Genomic DNA, 13,666 nt, shown 5'->3' on the forward strand with positions numbered 1-13,666 from the left:
ACTTGTCTGCTAAAAAAGGAACAAACTGAAGTTAGTTAGCTTCACAGTTAGCAAAGAAGCCAGCTACGAGCGAAGTCTTTTTTTACGTTACGAGACTTGAAACGACACAAGCGACAAAGCAATAAACGTGACCGACGGCCCGTTTTAACAGATAAGCATATACTAACCTTCAGTAAGACCAGTAAATTGTATCACTCAGAGCGTCAAGGAACAGGCTAGCAATGAGGAACCGCACCACAGTCAAATCCTGCAACGATGCTGCTGCTGCCATCTTGTTCCGACGACGAAAGAGAGACCGAGCGACTTTTGGCACATTTGAAGCTCCAAAATAACGTCAATAACTAGCTATTTAGAAAGCCAGCTATGCCCCATGGTGTCGAACGTCGTCTCAGGTGTCACCAAGCGTCGCTCTTTAGTCTATTCAGGACGAGGAATCCGTGTTTCTAAACTTTTGCATGTTAATACGCCTCGTCCCCCGACAGAGGTAACTGCTGGCTGCTAGCTGTTGCTGCTGCTGCTGGTTCAGTAGCTTGTTGCTTCTCCGCATGTGTGGAATGTTGGGGAGGGGAGGGGAGAGAGAGAGGGAGGAGAGATAGAGAGGGGGGAGGAGAGAGAGAAGAGGAAGGGAGGAGAGAGTGGAGGGGGAGGAGAGAGAGAGAAAGAGAGAGAGAGAGAGAGAGAGCTACAATGCGAAGCGTTCAGTGAAATAAGGAACATTTACTTTAACAAGTTCTGCTGTGTGTCATTTCAGGCTTCCAAAAGATTAATGACCTCTCCAAATTAAAAGTACTCCTGAAAGAAGGACAGGGCAATGTAACTGTCAGCATGCTAACAAACTAAACTAAAATTGTAGCCTATACATATGCTAAAGTTTAACATAATCATACTAATATTGTCATTGTGAGCATGCAGCAGGCACACCATGATGCCCTGAGCATATTGTTAATGTTTATTTAATTCCCTCTCTTCTATAATCCCCCTTTTACGTAGATTCAATTGTTAAACTATGTTTTATCAAGACTTGATTTAAACCAGTCTTATATTTATATCGTCTTTCTTTGTAAAAATTGTTCGCAAGTTTGCTTTTCTTTTATATTATACAATGTAGCATACATGTATGTAAGTGTATTATTATGTATATATAGTGTAGTGTAGTGATGTGCCATGTAAACTATTTTTTTCTTAGATTCTGAGTTATTACATGCTTGCATGTTGTTTAATTATGGTCATAATTATAATCATAGTTTCTTTTAGTGATTATTTACTGAGGGATAAACAGCCTTCTTATTCTATAAAAAAATCTATAAATCTAAAAAGATACATGTTAATTAAGAGTAGTCCTTCCATTGCTTTGACCAAGCCCTGAACAACAGTGACGATGGCTCAGATGCATTTTACCCATTATTCATTACATCCTTCCCAGTCTAATATGGCTCACAATACTGCGGACCATAATGGAATTGTCCATAATTACATGCTAGTAAAGCGCAGGGTCCCCTCCCTAAACAAGAATTTAACAAATGAGGACATCCCATTGAATGTTTACACACATACATTTGCTAGGGCATTGTTTAAGAGTAGGACACACACACACACACACACACCCAACAATGAACCCGGAGCTGAACTGGGCCAATTTCACCTTTTAACTGAGGTTCACAAAAGATCATTAAAATTCCACAGTCCCTTTAAAACAAGTGACCCAAAACCAAAGGAGGAGCCAGCTGGTGACTAAGCTCCCAGAGAAATTGCCCTCACAGTATTAAGACAAAATGTAAAAGCCTATGTAAAAATATATCAGGTTGTGGACATCAAAGACTCAAGAAAACTTAATTGTTGTTCAAGACTCCACGCTGATAGTGAAAGCAAACCTTAAAAATACAATTCTAACAATCAGGAGGCAGTAAACTCTAACACACTTACATTTCTTATTACCCTTTTGTTTTCTTCCTCGTCTCCTCATGTTGTTTATCTCCTGTGTTATATGCTTCTTAATGCAGATGTGCTCAAACACATACATGCACAAACAGGCAAACAAAAACCTTGGTGGAAGTGACAGTTCACTCACGTTACAGACTGTGTATTCTGTTTCAATTACATTAATAATGCAAATCCTACTTAATATCAGTTTGTTAATCAGTTCTGGCTCCACCTACCTTCTCATATGTGTATTACATATAAATCACCTTGGTGAAAATCTTACTGATGGTTACTCTTATGTGTTGTTTTAACATGAGTCAGTAACCACTAAATGATTGCTGAATGAAGTGTTTGTCACATTATAAACCTACAAGGACGATACAGTCTGTGAAATGCTATGTTGTGCAGTGAAATAACATAAGTGACAGTCGTGACTCTCCTGTGTGGGACATACAATGTTTTATTGACATGTTGGAAGGACATTCAAAGACAAGAATCAGTGCGATTGACCCAATCAGTCAATGAACACGTGTCAGTAATTAGCGGAATAGGTGAAGCCCGGAGGAGTGAAGAAACATTACGACCACTGTCATTACTCTGCGGTAAGTTGAATCTAATAGGCTGTAGTGTGTAAAATACGCATGAGAACTGTCAAGACTCAACAGCAAAGCAAGGTGCTTGTGAACAGTAAATATTCTAAAACATATTTATAAACCATCATCAATGTTATAAATAAGTTAACTTAATTTAATTACTAAATAACAATTAAAAAGAGCAACAGTTCATTCTAGTTGGTCCATAACACCAGTCTGGTTTCCCTTCGATACTTGCAAATACATTCTGATCATGTTCGTCAAATCTAGTCTAACACTGAGCAGTACCTGATAAGAACTTTCTTTTGTGCACATACAGTGGATATCAAACATCTACACCTTTTTTTCTGTTGCAAAATGACCTTACTTAAAAATAATGAAATGTTTAGTCTCACATTTTTGTTTTATAAGCGTTTGAGTTGTTGCCATACGGTTTTGCTCTGGGTATGTTGAGCCATTGTGCATGTTATTGCAATTCAATGAGCCAAACTATTTTATGGCAATGATTTTTACATCGGTGTAATGAAGTATTAAATTATATGTATTCAATTTGCAGCATTAGCCAAAACAGACACTCCACCTGGTTATTTTATCCCTCCTCAACGTTAACATTTTATCCAATCTTAATTCATCTAATCTTGTGTTTTGAGAGGACTGAATTATCTAGTATTACACAAGAATAAAAACCAAGCACTTGAGAAAAGTCAGAAAAAATAAATACAACTTTGTGTTTTGTTTTATTCCAGCTTGTGGTAAAGTGATTCCTTTAGTAACCCCCTTGTGGAGTCTTGACCCCTTAGCTTGGAAACTGCTGTCTAGCCAAACAAAACTGTTAAGACTAATTTCATTTGAAGGGTATTGATGAGAAAGTTCAGTAAAAAGAAAAGGTGTTAAGAGTGTGTATCCACTGTATTTCCCAGCATGTAGTCATCTGTCTTTTACCTGTGTGTGCTGTACAGCTGCCTCCGTTTGGTATCAAAACCTCAATACGCTTTAAGTATTAACTGAACTGTGTCAGTGCCACTGAGTTTGAAAACTGTCATATACTGAAAGAGCTGTTATTGACTACTTTGTCATGGCCTGTCTTTATTAAGAATCTCACAGCAGGAAATCAATCGGGACTAAATATGGTCTTGTTTTTTTCAACTTTTTTAAAGCAAAAGAAAAAAAAACCATCTCAGAGAGTTTCAAAGGTGTCCTAACCTGTCAGGAGATGCAGGTCAGGCAGAGACATGCAGGCACATTCTGTGGGAGGAGAGGTGATTTGGGAATGCTTGATGACAAGGAGGTTTGTGGAAACAATTTTGACAAAATTTAATTTTTTTGTCTGGTGGGTGATGCAAAGGAGAACATGTCCCTGCAGGAACCAAAGTTCTCGTAACCTCACACCTTTCTATAACAAGGAAAATACTAAACATAATGCCAAAATAAATAGTTTAAATCTCTCCTTAAAGTGATGCCATTTGCATTGGACTGTCAGTCGTTGGCAAAATTCACGACTTAAATGTATAAATATATCATTTAAAATAGAGGGCAATTTGTCCCAGCTGCATGAAATAAACCATGTCAGCCCAGTCCATAGATCGTTTTACAATGCCTACTACCTTATTGTGAAACATCGCAATTAAAGTCCAAAGTAGCCTCTCATATGTGTGAGCCCCATCAAAAGCAGCACATGTTTTGCTTTGCATCCAACACAAAAGATTGGCCAGTTTTTAATCGAACCAGTATCTTTTAATAACACGTCTCATAAAATGTGCACGCGTGTCTGATGGCCAAATCCTGATAACAGTTTAGGACAAAGAGATTAACAATTAATAAAATTACTAGGTTTACTTACTTAAGGCCAAAACAGGACAAATATGCATCCCTTGGAGAATCAGAGTCCAAGTAAGGACTGATCTCCTATTTCCTTAATAAATACGGGCCATGATTCTTCACCTTGTTGACTTCACCTCTAATTAGATTCTGTACTCTACTTAGCTACGATTCTTTTGTAGGCTTTGTGGATAGAAATGTGTTTATATTCAGTGACTGTATGGTAACAGTAATCATTGTTGTAGCTCTGGTGCTAAAACACGTATTGGTTTGAGTATCTAACTATTTCAATACTGAACAGAAGAGAAGATGGCCATTGTAAGGTCACAATTATGAGGCCTGAGATTTTATCACATAAGCAACACTGTGAGTTAATGCAACTGCGATGGTAGCCAGTGCTTTTTTATTTTTATTTTTTTAATTACGCTTGTTTGAGGTGCACACACTCTGCGAGGCCAGCTTAGCTCACTGAATACAGATCAGCTTCCTCAACTCCTTTCTCTAAAACTTAACCGTTAGACGTGAGGGGGAAATTGCAAAACTACAGACAACTCTCCACATCCGTCTTACTCTACTGTGTGGTGTTTATGTCTCTGCGTTGGGACACTCCTCTGACGTCAGGCTTTTCTGGAGAATCTTTTGGTAGAAAGGGGAGAAGACCAGCTTGTTGAAAGTGACGAGGCGACTGAAGCGAACAGCGAGTTCTTTCAGCTCCCTGCTGACTGGGGCCAGACCTCCTGGGAGAGGAGGAGGGGTCTTGTGTTGACTGGACTCCAGGGAAGCCAGGAGGTAGGTCTGAACCCGGCAGTCTGAGAGGAGAGGAGAGGACTTATGTGTCATTGCCAAATAAATGTCTACATAATCCACAAAGTCAAACACGAGCTGTTGGCTGCGCTCCTACCCTCTGAGAAAGTCATCATGTCACTTCTTACCCATCAACTTGCGGACTGTGTTGTCTGGCTGGATGGCGGCTAAGATTTGCCCCTTCAGAGTGCTCCTCCGGTCAGCAGAGAAGGGAGAGTAGCCATGCTGGCTGAGACACTGACTCAGGTCAACACACAGTTTCTCCCCAATGGTTGCTAAGGCATCCTGTGCACTAAAAAACCTTGAGACAGGCAACAAGTATTTACTTCAGTACAGTATTGCAACACAAAATGGTTATGAATTATAAAACTTGAGCTAGTTAAAGAGACAACAACTTCCCCAACTTCACGGAAGTGCAACACTTATTTGCCTGGAGTACATCTTTAAATTGGTGCATTATATATTAAATCTGCATTGACTGATTTTTTTGCCACTTGGAAGTAGAACAATCTGACATGACATAAAGTTGTTATGGCAAACGTTGCCTTTGCCCTCCTGTTTTCCTCAGGTCAATTTTGACCTAGGAGGACAACAAGCATCAACTCAAAAATTAAGTAAAATTTCATTTAAATGAAGCCTATTGACCATAATTTCTAAAAAATATGTGTAAAACTTGTGGTAATAGGTAGGAATGAAGTTGCTAATTTATACCTTATGCTTTATAAACAGTCAAATGTGCAGTCAAAGGGAAGACAACAGGAGGGTTAGTTCAATAGTTATTCTCCTTTTAGCTCTGTTTTGGTTTCCACCAACTCCTGAAGGAAATATCTGGCTCTTTGGATGCTAAATGCTCCATGCTCTTTTACTTTGTCCATCTGCTGTTTGGTGCTGGGCAGGTAGTGTGCAGTGGGTTTCTCTTTTTTTTTTTTTTTTTTTAACTGTAAACAGCTTCCTACTGTGGTTGAAATTGAAGTTGATGAAAGCGGAGGCCATAAAACCAAACAAATGTGCTGAAAGACACTAAAAAGCTCTGTGAAACTGAGGGGGACTGCATGGTTAGGTGATAATTTTCTGTGAGGTCATTGCCACTTTCACATTACACACATTCTTGTGATCTTTTATTTATATACCAATTTGATCATTGCTTTAAAATGACGGTCTCTGACAGAATTCAAAGAGCGCATGAGCAACCTCAAAAGTGCATGTGTCTAAGCATTCAGCCCACTAGGACACACTACCTACACTACAATTTGTGGTCATCATGTAACTCTAATCCCGAATGAGTCAATTGAACACCATGTTATTCAAAGGTTTAAGACCTAATGAAATGAACACTGTTCCTGGAAAACTGTAACTTCCAAAAAAAATAATTTAAGTTCCCCTTCACTCAAAAATGTGTTTTTCTTTTTATTCCTTGAGTTGGATGTTTGAGCCTCACTGTGCAAAATGATGTATGTGCAGAGTTTGACACTAGAAGAAAGTTTCTCTGTACTCACCTTAGATCTGGGTTTCAGGTGTGTACATGTTTGTGATTTTTCAAACTAGTTTGGAGCCAATCGAGGGCCAGTAAACAAACAAACTTGAAGTCTCCAGAGCACAAACACTGAGAATGGACTTTACAATGAAGGAGGAGACATCTTGTGTCCAGCAGTGAAAAATAAAAACAACTAAAAATACCTGCATATTCATAGATTGGACTGGATTTGTAATGAGGGAGAAGGAGCAGATTTTAATGGGGTAAGTGATTGATGTAACTATATGACACATATTTAAAGCATAGGTTTTCTTTATATTTCATAAAACATGTCTGCAGGGGGGCTATACTATTTGGCTCAGTCTCTTTTGGGGCACTGCGTCCACACCCTCTCCACTCCACTTTTAAAGCTTGGTTGCATAATTAGCTTTGCTGTGTAGCTTTCAACATATGTGTGACTATATTTTTTGACTGTTAGCAGTTTAAGCATTTGTACTTACGGCATGTGCATGTCTGCAAGCATGACGTTGACAGTGTTTTTAAGGGTCTCCATCAGTCCGGGCAAGCCTGAGATGGCCTCTCCTGTGGTAGTGTAGACAATGAGGAGCACGGAGGAGAGCAACACTAACTGCTCAACCTCCTGCTGCATCTCCTGGAACCGAACCTGATCCATTAATACTGTCTAGAGAGAGGAGAGCAGAAACACAGTTGGTGGAAGACACAGATGCAGGATTAAATGTAGAAATGACAGGCAGGAGAAAGAAAACCCAAATAATTGAGAGGCAGATGTAATGACAGGCTTCAGGACTCAGGGTGTTTACCTCTGGGAAGGGGTCCGAGGCGTTGTCCCATTTCAGCAGGCGCAGATAGGCATGATTATGGACATTAAGTGGGAGGAGTGAAGGTGGGGGAGATGAGGCGGCACTAGAACCGTCTGTCCCAGCCTCTTTCAAGCCTCTCACTGTGTCCTCAAGCCACTTCTCAGTATAGTCTAAGGCATCTAAAGAAGAAAGGATCATTTCATTATCGATGCAGTGTGGATCTTTGTTTTCCTACAGACATGGAACATCAATGGAGTTACCTACTCTGTGAAAGAGCAGGCCACGTTGAAAACACAGCTGGTCAATTAGGAGAAATAATTAAGAAATAATTATCAAAAGATAATCTCCATTATCAATTAGTATTTAAATTATGTTATTAATTGTTTCATCTTCTGGTCTGTTAAATATCAGAAAAATACAAAATATTTTCATTACAATTTTCCAAAGATGTGCGAAAGAAGACATCTTTAAATTACTTGTACAAAACCCAAAGATATTAATTTTATGATATATATTATATAAACAGAGACAAGCAGCAGATCCCAATGTTGATCAGCCGATTCATTCATTATCAAATTTCCCATAGCTTTTCTGATTGACTGGCTAATCCCTTTATGTATATAAAACGTAAATAAACACTGAAATATATGCTTCATGATTAAAGTTGCGTTTCTTTTTTGGCCACTTGGGGGCAGCAGTACAAACTGAAAACACAATATTGGCATATTATCACTTTATTAAATTGTTATGGCTACATCAAATCTCTTATTTGGAATCGTACAGTCAGAGAGCCAAAAAACCAAAAGAAGTGGCTGTTAAGAGGATTCTTTCTTTGCTTTTGCTCTTATGTAATGCTCAATAATATGATGAGGAAAACAGTCTCCTTACTGGGTTGTTTCTCCAGAAACTCCTGGAACTTGTTCCTCTCATACTCAGCTGACTGCTGCATCAGATGAGGCCTGATGCTGGTCACTGCAAAGTTAGCCATGTCCACTTTCATCAGGTCCAACATGGAGAATATGGCCCTTAGAAGGGGGATGACAGCAGAAACCAGATATGGAAATGGAAAATCATGTGTCATTAAATTTAACCCTCTCAAAATGTCCCGAAGGCACTTTAAATTATAAATCTAGCTGAGCTGGAGTCCAACTTGTTTTTTACTCATTCAGGTTATTTTAGCTCATCTCTTATCATTCTCTAAGAAAGTAATAATAACATAATAACATCAACTGAAATGAAATTTACACTATCTAAAAATAAACAGAGGCCTGGAGCTTGCAGAGCTAATAATAGTCTCTTGGCCTACTTGAGCAGAGGCACAATATCGTCAGTCTCCTTCAGCTTATTGATGTCCTTGTCCCTGCAGGGGGCGCACAGCGAGCCCATCATCCCAACAATGAACTGGGACAATTGACCGATGTCGAGTGCTCCTTTCTCAGCCTGCTGCTGGATTAGAGGCAGGTCCAGAACCTCTTCGATACGGGACCGCAGACGTCCATGTCCCGGCAGCAAGAAAGACAGCAGTGTCTGGATGAGCAGATGATGATGAAGGCAAGGAAAAAAAGATAGAATGACTGAATGAAGAGGGATGAACAGAGTTTGTGAGACCTTGTGTCCGTGACCTTCTCAGAATACAAACAACTTCAGAGGATCGTATTTTAGGAGAGGATGTTTGCAGCTAAATTTAGGGCACACATGTGCAGAGCGCTGCAGTTGTTATGACCGCTCTTTCCTGAATAAACTAACCCCCACTCCGCCTCACCTCTTTGATCTCCGCCAGCAGTTTGATGGCGTGGTCGTACGACGGCGGGTCCTCCTTCAACTGAGCTTCCAAACAATCCCAGAATGCTTTGTGCATAATCTCCTTCACCTTGCGCTCCAAACTGTACAGAGGCACGGGAGGAATGATTACTTCTACAGCAAGAAAGCAGACCAGTACTCAAAGGAATCCAGAATGATAGTATCCAAAATCTCACCTTCCTTCAGGAAGCTCTGCAGGTTTGACTTGAAAAGCCTGGTTGACCATTATTTCGTGGGCCAAAGCCATGTTGTTGACTCCTTTAGCCGTCTCCATCAGCTCCTCCACAGACACAAATCTAGGAGGGCTGGCTATGAGGGAGGGAAAGTAAATCTATATTAAAAAGATACTTTCACTCCGCAAAATTACACTTCAAAGTGGAAACAGAACTGGATTTGAACTCATTTGCAAACACTGAGTTTTATCTTTTAGTTCCAAATGGACTTAGTGTGACTGTACTGTCAGCAGGCACACACCAACTACAAGACGTGTTAATCCCCTCGAGTCATCCAGCTGTCAGTGTATCCACAAAGATTTCGGTTAAGTCTGAAAGCTAAATCTCTATTGTCTCTATTCTTGTGCTCTAGGTTAATCCAATTTATAACTATGAGCGCCAATTAAAAGTCATGCATTCCAACTCACATTTGCAATGTCATCATCTGTCAAGCTTAAAGCTATTGCAAATGAAAAAATGTGGAAAACATGATAAAAGTCACAATGGGAACAATCAGACAAGGAAGCATAATCTAAATCAGAGCTGACTGTGCTAATCCTTTGAAATAAAAAGAAGTGTCCAAAAAGTTTTATTTGTCTGGTTTCCAGCTTTGGAGGACAATTTTAGTTTTATACTGATATTCTCATGTCTTGGAGATTAGCAACACTGGTGTTGAACCATGGTCCTAACTGAAGCCAAGATTAATGTCTGAACATTCAAGAACTCACGGACAGGGCTTTAGGTTTCAGAGAGGCTGTGCTGTGTGTGCCAAACATGTTACACACCGAGCATCCATCAAGTCCATTAAAAGTGACGTGTCGAAGTATTAAAGGCAAGCTGACACTCATAAACCCAATGCTAATGCTTGAAACTATGCTATTTAATGGACCAAGATCAATAAATTGGTTGGGTCAAATATATAGCTTAATATTCACTCATTGCAGATACAGTATATCGGTGTCCATGTGCAGTATATGTCGGTTGATAGGAAGCAAACAACTGCAGTAAAGGAGTGTCACATTAGAGTGTGAGGTCATTTAGAGGCAGTGTCAGCATTACAGAGTGCTGACAAGTTGATTTTTACACTGTAAAATATCCCACTTAGTATGTGTCTTTATCACAAAAACAGATCTAATGAATTACCATTATGATTATGTGTTTATATAATAAAAAAACAAATCTATTGGCCGATACATTGCTTCAACTCTTGCATTATCGGCAATGTACTGATATAAAAAAATCCAGTACAGGTTGTATAGTATAGGTCAGGCTACTCTACCAAAGCAAATAATCAGACACACCTGTACTTAAGCTGTCAGTTTGGAGACATGCTGAAGAAACACCAGAGGAAAATTAAAGGGGAACTCCACCAAGTTTACACATCAGTGTTTGTTTGCAGGTTTTGAGGGGCACTACTGGGTATGTCAACAAACAATGTATAAAGTCATTTGTGAGTCAAGAGGGAGCTGTGTGAAAGCTGATGAATTACCTCGTGTGATGTCACTTGAGTCAGAGCTGTCTGGGACTGAAGACTACAAGTCAAACTGAAAAACATCTTGTTATGTGGAGTTAGAAAGTCTCTAACTGCTCCAGGCTACATTAGAGCAAAACACAGACTTTACTGTCAAGCCTCAGACTTAACTGTCAGTGGTTGAGTTGCATTGTATAAAAAAAGAGGATATCTCTGTTTCTTCTCCATTGATTTGGATCATTTATATATATATATATACATATATATATTTTCTTTTATTTTTTTTTTTTTCCCCCATAAGTTCCATAATGACTGACAATGTTAAGGAGTGCAATACCAAATCAACAGTGTGCTATTTTAAGGCTATGGAGCTGCTGGGGAGTTAAAAACAGGCAGACAGTGCAGACAAGGACAGTTTATCTGTCATCCCCTGAAGGAATGAGCTTGTGAGGCTGACGTGTTTCTTCCCCTCTCTTCAAAAGAAGGGTTGTTTGTGTTCCCATTTAAATGCACATTTTCTATCTTTTACTAATCTGAGAATAACTGAAGTTAAACTGCAGTTAGGGTAGGGCTTGACAACACTACACTATCCTTCCGCACTTAAAATACAGTATGGATTAGAGCTGCAACATGTAATCAATGAATAGGTTAGGTGGCAACTATTGCGAAAGTAAAAGTAAAAATAACAAATATTAGCTCTAAAATGTGAGAATTACATTACAGTAAATTTCATATTTTGGGGTTTTGGACTGTTGGTTGAACAAAATAGAACATTTGAGAGTGTTGGCTTGGACTCCAGATAGTTGTGATGGGTGTTTTTCACTGTTTTCTGATGTTTTATAACCTAAATGATTTATCAATGAATTATCGACATCCTGCACCACAGTTGTGCAACAGACATTCTGTTGTGTTAAGCTCATGGATATTGGTCACATTGACGAAATCCTCTCTGCTTATATCGTGGCTGACACACTTATGTGTGTACAACAATTTAAAATGAATCACTAAATCTAAAAAAAGATATGCAGGTTATGTTAATTATCTGGGTGTGTAAATAGCAAATGGTGAGAGAGTATATGTTTTTCTTTCATACTATACAAGGCATGTCCAAACTATTCCATAAAGGGTCGTGTGCCTGCAGGTTTCTGTTTCAACCGATCAATAGAACACGATTCGACCAATCAACTGTCCGAAAACTGAGATCAGTTGATTAAATGAGTCAAGCCTTGTGTGCTCCTGATTGGTTAGAATGAAAACCTGCAGCCACATGGCCCTTTGAGGAATACTTCGGACACCTCTGTACTATACCATATAAAAAGAACATCTAGAGACAGATCACACATGTCTTGGTTGAATATTGGACCAGGATTACTAGTGAACTAGTGATGTCACAAATCCTGCTGGTAGGCACGCCCCTTAAAATCTGATTTCCAATGAGCTCAGAGAAACTTCCTACGTCGAGCAGATTAATATAACATCATTCTGCACAGTGAAGCTCAAACATCCAACAGAAAGAACAAGAAGAAAAACATATTTTTGAGGGACTCTAAGTTTACAGCCTAAGGTTGTTGACCTTTGCCCCAATCCATGTAAAACTTTATGAATTCGTGAAGTGGATGACCTTTTTCTTGATGTGTTTCTGCCCCTACTCCAATTAAACTAATGACCATTGTACTTCATCAGATCTGTTGCTCTGTATGGCTTGAGTTCCCATCTGAAATCGGGTTAACCCTCACCTTGTGGAGTGTTCCCTCTGTGCGGGCTCGGAGTATTTGCCCGCACCCTCTTCCTCACCATCTCCTCAGAAGAGTCCTGCGCCTTCTCCTCCTTCGCCTCCTTGTCTCCTCCACCCTCAAGGTTGTCTGCCTCCTTTGGCATGTTAAGGTCTGCAGAATCACACATTAAATATTTACAATGCAATCTGCACAGTGACTCTAAATGCTGTGAGGAGCTGCTTAATGCCTGAAGATTGCAAAAAATATGTGACAGAACATTATATTTGACATGAAACAGCTGTGTATCTTATTTCTTTTTCTCCAGCTAGACATGCAGTGATGAAAAGGTGTTTGTAATGTGATAAGGTTACATGTTACAACACAGGCAGTTAGGACGAATGTAGGTTTGTTATTGTTATCTAGAGATGATGACATCACCTACAGGAAGAGAGGAGGAGGAGGAGAGGAGACAGTGTGCCACAGTGTGATGCTAAGACTGGGGTAAACACAACAAAGCTTCTTGGCACAGCTTTAAATGTAGTTATGTTACTAACCTTATAGTCGGCAGCCCGGAGGAAAGAGATTTGTTAGTGAGCTGTGGAGCTCAACTTATTAACCGTTAGCTGTAGTCGGCGTCAACAACAAGCAGAGCCTGATAATGACACAGCTACTCCTTCATAACAACGCCACAGAGGCATTAACGCGCTAACACATTTATTAACAGGTTCAACACAGCTAGTTACCGTCTTCAACACAAGCAAGGCGTTGTTTAGTCCGAGAAAAAAAGTCCTGTTTATTTATGTCGCAGCCCTGCTCGGATGGTTTGCCGCTAACCAAGCGACTCTTCCTGTTTTGGGTGGGGCTAATATGACGTCATGTTCGAGCCCCTACGCGTGCACGCGAACATTAATATTGATATTGATGTTTTTAAAATAAGATAAGATACATTTATTGATTCCACAGTGGGGAAAATTCATTCCTACAGCAGCTCAAAAAATATGGTATAGAAAAAAAACAAAAGCATACAACAATAAAATT

General features: G+C 39.5%; 2 protein-coding genes across 2 annotated transcripts in view; both read right to left on the reverse strand.

The window, feature by feature from the left end:
* LOC133981406 (homeodomain-interacting protein kinase 3-like) overlaps positions 1–513 on the reverse strand; it is a 29,144-nt gene extending 28,631 nt beyond the window's left edge. Inside the window, 1 exon segment of the mRNA XM_062420070.1 lies at positions 168–513. The gene's annotated coding sequence lies outside the window, so the exon portion shown is untranslated.
* Positions 514–2,362: 1,849 nt separating this feature from the next.
* Positions 2,363–13,449, reverse strand: tcp11l1 (t-complex 11, testis-specific-like 1). The gene is made up of 10 exons (XM_062420530.1): positions 13,183–13,449; positions 12,650–12,799; positions 9,407–9,539; positions 9,193–9,313; positions 8,737–8,957; positions 8,319–8,455; positions 7,431–7,609; positions 7,110–7,291; positions 5,264–5,436; positions 2,363–5,140 (listed from the first exon to the last, which is right to left on the reverse strand). Exons 2-10 carry the CDS (start codon positions 12,789–12,791, stop codon positions 4,917–4,919), a joined length of 1,512 nt encoding a protein of 503 aa, XP_062276514.1. The 5' UTR covers positions 12,792–12,799; positions 13,183–13,449; the 3' UTR covers positions 2,363–4,916.
* Positions 13,450–13,666: the final 217 nt, after the last annotated feature.

This window comes from Scomber scombrus, chromosome 6, assembly GCF_963691925.1.
Source record: "Scomber scombrus chromosome 6, fScoSco1.1, whole genome shotgun sequence".
Lineage (NCBI taxonomy): Eukaryota > Metazoa > Chordata > Actinopteri > Scombriformes > Scombridae > Scomber > Scomber scombrus.

Coding starts and splice junctions, on each gene's coding strand:
- tcp11l1 (XM_062420530.1), bottom strand. CDS start 12,791: ATGCCAAAGGAGGCAGACAACCTTGAGGGTGGAGGAGACAAGGAGGCG. Junction 8,958..9,192: donor TGCTGGCGGAGATCAAAGAG/GTGAGGCGGAGT, acceptor CTGCTCATCCAG/ACACTGCTGTCTTTCTTGCT. Junction 7,610..8,318: donor GTTTCTGGAGAAACAACCCA/GTAAGGAGACTG, acceptor TTTCTTCTTTAG/ATGCCTTAGACTATACTGAG.